Source organism: Garra rufa, chromosome 19 (genome assembly GCF_049309525.1).
Source record: "Garra rufa chromosome 19, GarRuf1.0, whole genome shotgun sequence".
Lineage (NCBI taxonomy): Eukaryota > Metazoa > Chordata > Actinopteri > Cypriniformes > Cyprinidae > Garra > Garra rufa.
The window spans coordinates 42,486,218-42,499,764 of record NC_133379.1 but is presented as its reverse complement, the minus strand read 5'-3'; the positions used below and the strand labels follow the sequence as shown (position 1 = coordinate 42,499,764).

General features: G+C 40.3%; 1 protein-coding gene across 1 annotated transcript in view; it reads right to left on the bottom strand.

The window, feature by feature from the left end:
* Positions 1-7,114: 7,114 nt before the first annotated feature.
* The window catches only part of aff1 (AF4/FMR2 family, member 1), a 10,272-nt gene continuing 3,839 nt past the window's right edge, over positions 7,115-13,547 (bottom strand). Inside the window, exons 12-19 of the mRNA XM_073824077.1 lie at positions 13,418-13,503; positions 10,767-10,830; positions 10,544-10,680; positions 10,398-10,469; positions 10,228-10,321; positions 10,118-10,152; positions 9,891-10,039; positions 7,115-8,711 (exon numbers count right to left, since the gene is read on the bottom strand). Of these exons, the coding sequence (XP_073680178.1) occupies positions 8,587-8,711; positions 9,891-10,039; positions 10,118-10,152; positions 10,228-10,321; positions 10,398-10,469; positions 10,544-10,680; positions 10,767-10,830; positions 13,418-13,503 (762 nt within the window). The 3' untranslated portion in view covers positions 7,115-8,586. The remainder of the gene's footprint in view (positions 8,712-9,890; positions 10,040-10,117; positions 10,153-10,227; positions 10,322-10,397; positions 10,470-10,543; positions 10,681-10,766; positions 10,831-13,417; positions 13,504-13,547) is intronic.

Genomic DNA, 13,547 nt, shown 5'->3' with positions numbered 1-13,547 from the left:
TGTCAAATATGCGTACGTCTCTTTCAGATGTAAAATCTATGAATCGCAAATGATCTTGAACTTGTGCGTAACTGTATAGTTTCAGCTCTCTGCCTTGTAAACGACTCCTAATTAATGTTATCAACATATAAAACATTGCCATCATCATCCAAAACCTTTAATTTAGAACAGCTTACATTTTCAAAAAAGTGCATCTGCTCTGACTCTGATGTGAAGCTAAGCACTTTTCCACGTCAAAGCCAGTTTTTACAAATAAGAGCGTAAGCGTGGATTTAAACACTCTAAGATCAAATCTGAGCGTACAGATGCTTTATAAATGAGGTCCCTGAGGATGAAACACTGACGCTGAAAACATCTCCAACAGATTGTTTAATGATTTGAGTTCAGATTTTAATTCAATGAATCCAATTTATTTCTGCAATAGCCTCTTGTAAATTAGCCATTAACGCCAATCTTTTACATTTAGCCGACGCTTTTATCCAAAGCGACTTCCAGTTGGGGAATACAACAAGCGATTCATCCTAAGGAGGCAGATCGAAGTGGGAAGTGCTCAAAAATACCATATATCAGGCATTGTTAGATGAGTACATGCTAGAAAGGGAAGATCAAGAAAGAGAGGAGAACTTTTTTTATTTTATTTGGTCAAATAGTTTCGAAAGAGATGGGTTTTCAGCAGTCGCTTGAAAACTGTGAAGGAGTCTGCATTCCGGAGAGGGGTGGGAAGATCATTCCACCAGGCAGGAACGTTGAACGAGAATGTTCTGGAAAGTGATTTCATTCCTCTCTGTGGTGGTGCAATGAGGCGTCTTTCACTAGAGGATCTCAGACTTCTGGAGGGAGTGTAGATGCGTTAGTAGTGAATGGAGGCAGGCAGGTGAAGAGCCGGTGGCTGTCCTATAGGCCAGCATCAGTGTCTTGAATTTGATGCGAGCTGTAACCGGTAGCCAGTGCAGGTGTAGCCGAGGACCACGGTTTCTCTTTTATGAGGGGGCGTCAGTGTTGCCAGATTGGAAATGTCCAAGTATCGTACCAGAAGCTCAAAATTATCGTATCTGGGAGAAAATTATCGTATTTGAGTCAAACGTTCAAAATAAAGATAGGCTATTTATCTAGATGTTACAGCTATTCTCCTTTTCAGCACTCATTTTCTATACCTTATTGTAATGACAAAAACTAATTATCTTACCCGAGCCAAACGTTCAAAATACAGCTATTAATCTAGATGTTACAGCTATTTATCCTTTTCAGCACTCAATTTCTATACTTTATTGTTAAACTAACAAACTCAGTTTTGAAACAACTGACCTAAGTGCGACAGGAACGTCAACTTTTGTGCTCGTGAGAGAGAGCCATTCTCCACGATGATTGGTTGAGAAGACGTAAGATTGGATGCGTAACGCCACGTTCACGTCTCCTCACAATCATGAAGGTAGACGTAGGATCCACACAGCTAGATCTTTGAGAATAGAAGCTCTATAATTACAACGACCATGGTGTCACAAAATTCTGAAATTATCGTACATTGTGGTATTATTGATCGTACATCGTACAGAGGTCAAAATTATGGTACAAATACGATAATTATCGTACGTCTGGCAACACTGGGGGGCGTGGTCTGTCTCATTCATAATGTTTGTCCTATAAAGGCAGACGTAGATAGCTAAACATGCGCGCCCCTATTGTTACTGGTTATGTCGTCGGATTTCGGTGTGGCGCGGGAGTGTTTGTTTGTGTGGACTGAGGACCGTTAAGGGGTGAGAGCCGTTGCAGTGGGCTTTTGGTTTCGTCGTGTCTACAGTATTGCTGCACATCTACATATTCTCGTTGGATCTTCGTTTACCTACTGGGCAACTGCGTGGTATAGACAAGCCTTGTGGTGTTGTACATTGCAATTTGTTGGATCGTTGATGCCGTATTCAGAGGCCATTGTCAGCGCGCCGTCGGACTGTGTATGCTTTATTTAAATCTGTGAGTTCATCCCGCATTTAGACTCTTGAAGAATCAGCCGGGCGGTGGTCTGACTCGCTCCGAATAACCAAACTCAATCAATTCTTGTATATTACTTCTTATAGACGTTTTTCCTGAACACAGAAGTAAGTCCGACTCTTAACTGAAAGAATGCTTTGCATTTCCGGTCTGCATTGTTTCTAGTCAAATTAGGGTATATTCCGAGCTAATAAACTAATGTTAAACCTATTAAAATGTTTTTAAAAAGCACATGGCTCCATAGCGCCATCACTTGGCAATGTCGCAATGACCGTCATTTGTCAGTGCCTCACTTTAATGAGTGTGTAGATGACACGAGGCAGCGGACGTTAGCTACATTAAAAACAGATGGACGCTATTTGAATGGGTTCCTATGGAAACCGGAACAGAAAGGCATTCAATCTGACGTTAGAATTCGTAATGACGGCGCTCATCGTTTGCTCAGGAAAAAGGTCTATACTCTCGGATTTGGGACCAACATTCCACAGTTTCCACCGTATTTTTGAGGTTTGGCGTTTTAAAGGATTAATACTTTGAACTGATTTGTGTTGATTTTTGTGTATATTTATTTTTCTTTCTTTTTTTTTTTTGATTACTGCCTTTTGCAATTGTACTTCTTGTGGTGTTGTGGCCATATGTAATTGTAAGCGGTGGCCTATTTAATTATTGTGTGTGACATTACTTTGTGTTTAAAGCGTAATTTGCTTTCTCTCCAGAGGTTGGGGTGACCAGTCGTAGTGTGAGGGACAAGTCCATCTTCTCTGCTGGTGGTGGTATCCTTCGGTGTGCAGTGTTCACTAAGGGGGGCAGTAGAGTGTGAGTGCATGTGTGTTTTGCTGTGTTTTGTTTTCTTTAGGAATTAGGAAGACAAGGCCCCCAGCCCTGGGGCCCGTTTCAGAAAGGAGGTTAAGTGAAAACTCTGAGTATTTTAACCCTGAAATGAGGGAAACTCTGGGTTTTCGGTTTCAGAATGGGAGGTATGTTAAACCTGAGAAAGCAGAGTAAGTCAAGCCCGTTTCTGAAAGAGAGGTAACTTATACTCAGAGTCAATTACCATGGCAACTTACTCTGTGAACCTAACCTGGTCGGGAGCAGGTTTTCTTCGGTAAACCCAGAGTTTCTTTCGGTCTCCTCCCCCTTTTTAAAGCGCAAGTGATGTTTAAATACATCATTCATTCATTTATGCTTCAAAAATGCTTTTCTTAATGAGTGTTTTGGAATGTAAATTTAGTGCATTTTACTTAAAACATGAAAAATAATCTTAATGCAACTGGAAACAAGATTATTTTTCTTACCCAATTGACAGATAATATTCAAAATAAGAAAAATACACTTAAAAGATTAAATAAACACCTTACACTGTACACTGTAAAAAAAATATATAAAAAATGAAATAAAGTGCAAAAACAATAATTTTACAGAGAGAAGTTTTTACAGAAAAAAGTTATTTTACAGATTTTTCGTTGTTTCAATTATGATATTTAACTTTAATTTAAAAATTTTTGTTTGGCAGACACAGCTTCCAGTCATTTGACCGTTTTTTTACGGGACCTTTTTTACAGTATAAAACCTTTATTTTACAAAATTTCCCTTGTTTCAGTTACAATATTTTACTTAACTTTGTGGTTTTTGTTTGGCAGCTGTATCTGCCAGTGGTTTGACTGTTTTTTTACAGTGTAAAACCCTTATTTGACAGATTTTACCTAGATTACTACAATAAAAGCACTAAATGTTCTACAGAGAAACACTGTTATTTTACAAATCATTAAAATAAAAAAAACCTTCAATAAAGTTTCAAAGCATGCTCAAGGTGGAAAATGGACAGTTTTATTTAAAAGACAAAATACAAAGTCTTTACAAATGCCATATAAAATGTACATTTTAAATTTTTAGCTTTTTTTTTAAAAGAAATACAGCACAATTACATTTAAAATACTGTGCTGATGAAGAACATGGAACAGTTTCATCAGAATGTTTAATTAAATATATATTCAACTTAAGACAACTTCACTTGCAGAGAAAATATGTCCTGATAATTTACTCACCCCCATGTAATCCAAGATGTTCATGTCTTTCTTTCTTCAAATAAAAAAAAAAGTAAAGTTTTTGAGGAAAATATTCCAGGATTTTTGCATATAGTGGACTACAATGGGTTGAAGTTGAAGTTTCCAGTGACCCTTATTCCTTGGCTGGGATCATGTAGAGCCCTCTGAAGGTGCATTGAAACTGAAATTTGGACCTTCAACCTGTTGGCTCCCATCGAAAATTGGAGAAAAATCCTGGAATGTTTTTTTCAAAAACCTTTTTGACAGAAAAAAGAAAGACATTTTGATTTAAGAATCTTTAGATTTTTTTTTTTTTTTAATTGGAAACAACAAGACAATACTAAGTAAGAAAAGCATTTTTAGGTGCATTAATTTATTGCACATATTTTCATCATGCAGACACTGTCAAAGTGACAAAAATGGCATGTCCTTTCATAAATACGATTATTATTTATCATATAGTATAGGATTATTTTGATTAGACATGTGTATTTATTTGACCTGTGTCATTTTTAAATGGTAGTCAGAGCACATTAGTACAGACACTGTATGCAGAGCGGTAAAGAAAGTGTGCCTTGCTCTAATGCTCTTTCTGAGAATTTTAGTGTCATTGCCTACTGAGCACAAATCCATCAAATATGAAGCTGATTGCTGTATGGAATGGAAGAATGGCAGATGAAAATGTATAATATATATATATATATATATATATATATATATATATATATATAACCACCACCACAGCTGTTAAATTTACTAGGTCATCTTTTTTTCCTATAAATGCACAAATGCAACTTTTATTCTTTTTTTTCATGTTGGATTTTAATATTCTTCCAATACTTCCATCTCCTCTTCATCTGTTCTTCATCATTTTGCGAGCCTTCATGCTGTTGGCTTCATTTCATTACTCTAATTAAGAAATGCAACCGTTTGGATTAGAGAACATTTCATTTTGTGAAAGAGCATTAGACTATGTGGAAAAAGCTGCTGCAAAGTGAAATTAGACACATAATTGTTTTTTTATATGACATATTTTAATGTCAAATATTTGTAAAATCATGTAGCCTACACTCATGAACCCTTTATGCTTAAAGCTTTACCTGGTTGAATTATGTTTACTTCCATGTTTAGCTGTTTTCTTCTTCTAATTATTATTTTTTATTTTATTTTATTTTATTTTTTTGCCTGTTTGATACCATGAAAATTAATAGTTCAGTAACTTACCGTTCTGCCAGTTTTTACCTTTGATATTCTAATTATTAATAATTAAATAATTATATTCTTAATAATTATTAAGAATTAAAGTTAAGCATTGGCTCGAAATATGCAGAGGTCTTTTTGGCGGGAGCTGTTGCCATGGTGAATCATAATTTCAGAGCTCCATTGATCAGGGCTTTTCATAGTCAAGCTGCAAGCACTAAACTCAGAGTCAACCTACTCAGAGTGGATTGAACTAACTCATTTCAGCTGTTCTGTAACCGAAAACTCAGAGTTTCCCATCTCAGGGTAAGTCAACTCAGAGTTCAAGTTTTAACTCAGAGTTGGTTGAACCTCCTTATTGAAACAGGCCCCTGGAGTAGATGTGGAATTGCCATGTTGTGCTTATTTTCTTTTGTTATTTACATTGGTAAATCATTTTGTTTAATAAAGTTTCTATTATATTTCATCAGTGTCTCATGTCCTGACTCAGCCGTTATCGAACCTGTGTGTCTTGGTAATTTGTTTTTCCCCGTTTTCGGGGTGGCGTAGTCGGTATCTTTTAGACCTATAGCTGTTAAAACTTAGGTTTTCTAGGAATGGGTTATGGGGAACCTTTTCTTAAGTAAAAGGGATCCAAAGTTTTATTACAGAGAATTCTTGATGACTACCTCCGTTGCCACACAGGGATATGAAGAGAGGTGTGACATGGGCCTTTTTGGGCTCATGGAAGAACAGCCGTGCTGCTGCATTCTGAATCATTTGTAGAGGCCTGATTGTACATGCTGGAAGACCAGCTAAAAGAGCATTGCAGTAGTCCAGAAATGACCAGGGCCTGGACGAGGAGTTGTGCAGCATGCTCTGTTAGGAAGGACCTGATCTTTCTGATGTTGTGCAATGCAAACCTGCAGGATCGAGCAGTTTTAGCTATGTGGTCTTTAAAAGTCAATTGGTCATCAAAGATTACACCCAGATTTCTGGCTGAAGTCGATGGGGTAATTGTTGATGAACCTACCTGGATGGAGAAGTCATGTTGTAGAGTTGGAGTGGCAGGAAAGACAAGGAGTTCAGTCTTTGCCAGATTGAGCTGTAGATGGTGTTCCTTCATCCATGCAGAGATATCCGCCAGGCAGCCTGAGATCCTTGCAGCTACTGATGGATCATCTGGTTTGAATGAAAGATAGAGCTGTGTGTCATCAGCATAGCAATGGTAGGAGAAGCCATGCACCTGTATGATGGGGCCCAGAGATGTGGTACATATGGAGAAGAGGAGAGGTCCCAGAACTGATCCCTGAGGAACCCCAGTGACCAGTTGATGAGTTTTGGATACCTCCCCTCCCCAGGCCACTCTGAAAGACCTACCAGAGAGATAGGATTTAAACCAGCGAGCATGCGGCAATCTTTTACTCTGGTTTGGAGATTTGTCAAACTGTGTTTTGGTCAGAGATCCTTTGTCTGGGGAAGTTTATCTGCAGTTTTAGTGCCTGCTCATAATAATGAAATTAAATTCATGACAACTTCTGTCTGAATAGCTGCTGATCTGGCATTGGTTGTGTTCATGAAGAACCATGGTAATGATGAAGGGTCCACCATGAATGTGATCAGTATTTTTTTAATAAGCTGTCCTGACACACAATCAGGAAGGTAGGTTTCAAAATGATCATTTTGATCTGGTCCAAGAAAGTAGGAACCTGTAATAACAGTAAATAGTTGTGGAGCCTAACATCCACATCTCATGATAGTAAATGAATTAGAAAAACAAGGAAGCAATTAGAAAGCATTATTAAGAGATCCTTTATCCCTCTGTCAGTTTTTTTTTTTTTATATTTGTTGTAATGTGTCGTTATATCACCTGTGAGGTGCCAAAAACAAATGAGTACAAACAATAAGGGATAATAAAGATTTAATTCAATTCATATCCAAACAGATCCTAAGAAAACAGATCTTCAGTTCTCTGTATTTACGTCAACTGAACTCAGTCACCCAAAAAAGGAATAAGGCACAAAATTTACACACTTTTTTTGTTTAACAATGTGACGCACAAAGCCACCTGCTATAATGATTATGTTATCAACAATCATCAAATCAGACTTCCACCCTTCGTGAGCTTGATAGCCTTGTAGAAAACCAACCCAAACTCCCACATCACAGGATATAAAACAAATACAAATAGTTTCATATTGATATTCCTTCTCCGTATGTTAATCTTCCAAAGTTTGCAGAAAGTAAAACAAATCGTCATTTGAGTGTCAATCGATATCTGCTGCTCTGGACCCAAGATTATAAAGAAAGGAAATACTGATGGACAGGAAATACTTAGTGCTCCATTTAAAAAGTGCCAAAGGATTTGACCAATGAGGCGTGACAACCTAAAAGAACGAGCCGTCCGACCAATCGACCGGCTCAACGCTGTTCTGAAAACTAATTCTGCACTTGGTCATAAATTATATAATAAATACCTGCTAAAGCAAATAAATACAATAATGTCTCCCCGCTCCAAAAAAAGAAGAGAAAAAAGAAATTTGATCAACAATATTATAATATATTATAATATCTGCTTCAAGACTAAAGATGAGGAAAAACTCCAGAGGTCAGGCTGTACATACAAACAACAGCAGCGTCAGTTTCCGTGACAGTCACTGTTTCTCCAACGGGTCAAAGGTGACCATATAAAAGCTAGAAATGAAAAATATTTGCATTGTAATCACACTCACTCTATTTAGTGTTTGCTTAAGTTGATCTGATCTAAAGGCACTTGCTGCACTACACACACACACACACACACACACACACAACACACGCACTTATACACACACACACACACAACACACACTCTCTTATACACACACACACACACAACACACACACACACACACACACACACACACCACGCACACACACACACACACACACACGCACTTACACACACACGCACTTACACACACACACAACACGCACGCACACACACACACACACACACACACACACACACACACACACACACACACACACACACACACACACACACACACACGCACACACGCTGCTGGGCTTTGGCTTCATCATGAACGCAGTGATGTTGTGTTGGAAATGAGCAGGAAGTTCAGCAGCAGAAGCAGAGCGTCACATGTGCAGGACGTCACGCAGGTTCGTTCAGTGCAGAGGGAAGAACATGATGTTTAAGTGTCAGAACGACACGCGGGTGAAGCGCTTCATTAGCCGTTAGTTAAAGAGAGAACGATCGTTCAATTTGATCATTGTGCAAATAAATAAAAGCTGCCACTTCCTGATGTGTGTGTGAACCACAGATCTCATGTGACGCTCCAGAGGCCGTTTGAGCCGCTGCTGGAGTGAAGCGTCAGCGCGGGTTCTGCGTGTCGAGTCTGATCCAGTGGAGGCCGTGACGGGCGTATCGCACTAAAGCGCTCATGGAGGACGTCAGACTCAGAGGACCAACGGCTGAATCCAGCTCCTGCAGCAAACCTGCAAAAACCACAAGACAGGTAAAAGTTAAAAACAATCCTCTTATTTACTTTTTAAATGAATATAAAGGATCAAAATGGGCTGGGAAAAACAATATCTTAATCTCTGCCATTAATATTTGTCATTCAACATTGAAGAAAAACTAAATTTAACACAGCATGCGTTTTGTTTTCCGTTTCCCATATCGTATGGTTTATGTAAACAAACCAACTCCACAAAGCCAAAGTGTTTCATTTTTAAAAAATAAAATGAATAATTTTAAATTATTTGTCATGAAAATTCACTTGAAAAATGAGGAAACTGAATTGACAACTCAGATATTAAATACGTAAAATCAAATATACTGTCTTCGTGTGCATCACGTTCAGAGAATCTCAATGCGATCTTAAAAAATTAAACCGTGTGTCACTTTAATGGCAGCACTGAAACACATCATATGTAGCCAATCTCATCTGGTTGATGGTTTTTATCGTTTCTGAATGTAAACCAACCTCAATGTAACCAGATGATCCCGATTTTCTGTAAAGCTGCTTTAGTATGAAAGAGTGGGTTAAATAGCGATTAGGGATGGTTCGATACGTGTATCGGTACCGTTCGGTTCTCGGACAAATTCCAAATGGAAGTGATCATCCCTATCACCTTTGTGGGAGGACTTAGGGCACGTGCAGGTCATAATGTAGTCGTTTGCAATGCACTTGGCGAAGGGAGCGATGTTATTTCCTCATTATCTTCAGCTGGGATGTTTACGTGACAACACAGCATGGTCTCTGTCAGCAGATGTCGCTGTCTTTTTATTGTAAGCATAACTAAGCGAATCTGCTTCGTGCTGACAGACGCGGGTGTGTTCGACTTGAAGCGGGGCAGCGCCACTTCAAGTTAAACACACCCGCGTCTGTCAGCACTAAGCAGATTCGCTTAGTCCCCCTACAAAGGTGATAGGGATGATCACTTCCATTTGGAATTCGTCCGAGAACCGAACGGTACCGATACACGTATCGAACCATCCCTAATAGCGATGTTATAACGAACGTTGATTTTAAATCAACTGATGGCACTACTAACCCTGAACCTGTTATCAACTCCGTTTGCGGCAGAAGCTTCTTTTTTACAGATGAGGACAAACACGTTCCTAAAGACAAACGAGGCTCAGCTTCCCGTGACCCCTGACCCCCGTCTTACCGCTGCCTCCGAGAGCGATCTCGTCCGCCTGCTCCCACGTCTCGTGAGCGTTCAGGAAGAGGGCCGTGATGCTGACGTAGGACGCCGCCACCTGCTGGATGGGCTGAGGAATGACCCGCGCGCCGCCGGAGGGAGACGGGGCTGTGCTCCTGCGGGGACAAACACAGCCGGTGAAGAGAAGGAAAGCGCATCGATCCGAATCAATGAGGTGCTCTGAGGACGCTCACTTGGACACGGAGGGAGACGCAGACCGCGACGAGCTCTGAAAATAAACACAAAGACCATGAGGCTGACGTCAAAGCGTCCGAAACCGCAGAACACACTGACGATCACACACTTTGAAATGATCCGTGAGCGTCCGCGAGTATTTGAGCGCCGAATCTCGTCTGTAGCGGAACAGGGCCATCTGCAGCAGAGACTGGCACCGCATGCTGTGGGACGAACACACAAACACAGGTCACACGCGGACAGACGCACGCTCTCCATCTCTGCCGTGTCGGTTCTCACCACAGGACGCAGAAATCCCTCTCGAGGGCGCCGGCTGACGGATCCGCGTAGTTCTTCAGTTTGAGAATAAACCTGAACAGACATCATCGTAAGCCCAAACACAAGCATCGCTAACGTCACACTGAACACGAGCAGCGATTTCACACCTGATCAGGTCCACCGTCTCAGAGAACATGGTGTACGCAGATTTGGGCGTCTGCGGCTCCGTCTCCATGGCGACGGCGCTCTCCACGAACGACAGCGCGGCCTCCAGGTAGCGGAGCGCTTTAGCCATCTTATCCGGCTGAGGAACAGAGAATCGGCGTCAGATCGAGCGTAGAACACACCGTACAGCACCGCATCACAGTCAACGAAACACTTCTTACACACCGTAGCATCTGCTTTGTGCTTCAGTTTTTTGGCTTCCTTCAAATGATCCTCCACAGAGCGTTTCCTGGGAATCAGAGGTCAATCAAAAAAACTACGCACATGGCGAATGACGAGGCCTAGAAGACACTTAAAGGGATAGTTCAGCCAAAAATAAAAACTTGTTTATCTGCTTACCCCCAGGGCATACAAGATGTAGATGACTGTTTTTTTATCAATAGAACACTAAGATTTTTAACTCAAACCACTGCAGTCTGTCAGTCTCATATAACGGCAGTCACAGCTTTGAGTCAAAAAAAACACATACAGACAAAACCAAAATAAACCCTGCGGCTCGTGGGGATAGATTGAGGTGTTAACACATGAAATGATCTGTCTGTGCGAAAAACTGAACAGTATTTCTAAAAATTTTCATTTTTTAAAACTGATCCACTGCAATGTCTAGCTGTTCTAAGCGCGTTCACCACCGCCGGCGCGTGACAGTCGATCAAGCTCAAAAGTTGGGAGTCGGTGAAAAGTCAACACTCCTGGATGAGTTGAGTCTAGGGATGCTCATATTGACCGTTTAACCGTTAACCGTCAGTAAGAATTTTAACCGATTATTACTATCAGTTAAACGGTTTAAAAAAAATAAAAATAAAAATAAAAAATATATATATATATATATATATATATATATATATATATATATATATATATATAAAGTTTGCTGCATGGTGAAAGAAAAGAAAAAATAATGTTTACTCGCGGCCGCGTGTAAAAGTGCGGCTGTCCAGACATATTTCGTTGAGTAAGCACCTGCTTTACCTTCTCTTAGTTTGTGTAACTCGTGTAAGTAGCCTATGCAACATGATGGCAATAGCGATATTGGGTTATCAGAGAGTGAATCCATGAATAAATGTATTCAAATTCTGAATTAATTATAGTCTAAAAGGTGCGCGCTCCCCTTACAATCACTGGAAAGCTGTCACTCATACATTACTGTAGTTAATCGCAATCTCACAAAGTTAATAAAAGTAATAAAATAACCTTTACTCTGTACAATGAATCTCTTATTTACATCATGTCTACACTTTCTTTGTTTTAATGAGAGAGTTCGTGGAGGTATAATATTCAGCAGAACTGAAACCGGTGTTGTGCCCAATTCTGACCCCCGCCAGATTACTACCCCCCTAGTATTGGTAGGTTTAGGGTTAGGTGTGGGGGAGGGGTTAGGATTAGGGGTGGGGTTAGGATTAGGCAATCAGGTAGCGCTTTCAACGAGAGGGGGTCATAATTTGGCAGGGGTCGAAAAAAGGCACAACACCGGCACTTTGAGTGGTGAGAGGATCGTAACATAGCCGCCTCTGATTGGCCATTGCGATAATGTCATCAACAGAAATGTCTGTGATTGGCTATTGAACGCTGTGAAAACACGTTTCTCCACATATGACTAGTGGATGAAAAGACCCGAACCGCAAATTGAAAGGATTTTTGTGAAGTGTTTTTGTCACGGATCTTAGCGTTTACAGACAGCGTCCAGTCTATCCGTACAGCATGTCCAGTGTCCACATGTTAAAAACTGAGGTATAAGCTGGCCTGCTATATGTTTTTATGTCCGACGAGAAGAACAAGACCGGTACGGTACCTTTCTTCAAAGCGCATAGAAGGATTCAGTGTGTTTTAGTTTTGTCATCTTAATTAGGTAGTTATTTAATTTATACATTTTTAGTGTAGGCCTATTTATATTATCCTTTTTTTGTTCATTCTGTTTTTCTCTGTTCTCAGAAGCGCTGCTCATGCGTGATATAATTTGAGTATATGAATGCAGTTTTTGTTGTTGCTCTGTATGCTGCTGTTTGCACGTTAAAATAAAACATTTGCTTGTATTTTTATGTATCACCACAGATACTCGTGCATTCTATTTTTATTTTAAACGAATTTATTATTCTAATTTTATCAGTTAACGGTTAATGATCGGATAACGAGCAGCGGTTGTCGGTCAGGAAAATTAACCGAAATGAGCATCCCTAGTTGAGTCAGTTTCAACAATCAGGACGAGCACAGGTCATTACCATTTGGAGTAGCTGTCGAACCACAATCTCTGTGTAAACAATCAGTGACGTATACATGCGACAGATCGTTTCCGCACGAGCATCTGCTATGTTAGATCACATTGACACGTCACACGCCGCTGTTGTGAACGCACTCAGGACAGTTGGACATGGAGGTGGATCAGAGGTAAAAAATGATATAAATACTTCTCAGTTTCTTGCACAGGCCGATCGTATCGTGTGTGAACACCTCAATGTATCGTCACGAGCCGCGGGGTTTAATTTGGTTTCGTCTGTGTGTGTTTTTGACTCTCAAAGCTGTGGGTCCCATTGACTGCCATTATATGACTGACAGACTGCAACGGTTTGAGTTAAAAAAAAAAAAAAAAAAAAACTACTGAAGAAACAAAGTCACCTACATCTTGGATGCCCTGGGGGTAGGCAGATAAACATCACATTTTCATTTGAGTGAACTATCCCTATATTAAGTTGAAATTCATTACTCTTATCACATCGCTCTATATTAAAGAGACATAGCAGTGTGATTTTGTGTGAAGCGGCTGTGAAATCGCATGCAGCGTGAAGCGCTGTGCAAACGAACCTGCCGTAAGCGTCACGCACCTGAGATCGGGCGGCAGCAGCGCTCGCGGTTTGGCCGCAGGTGGACACGGTTTCTCCGAGAGCTCCTTGTGGCTCTTGCAGGTTTTCTGTGTAATAAAAACAGTTCTAACATCAGCACAGCAATCCCACA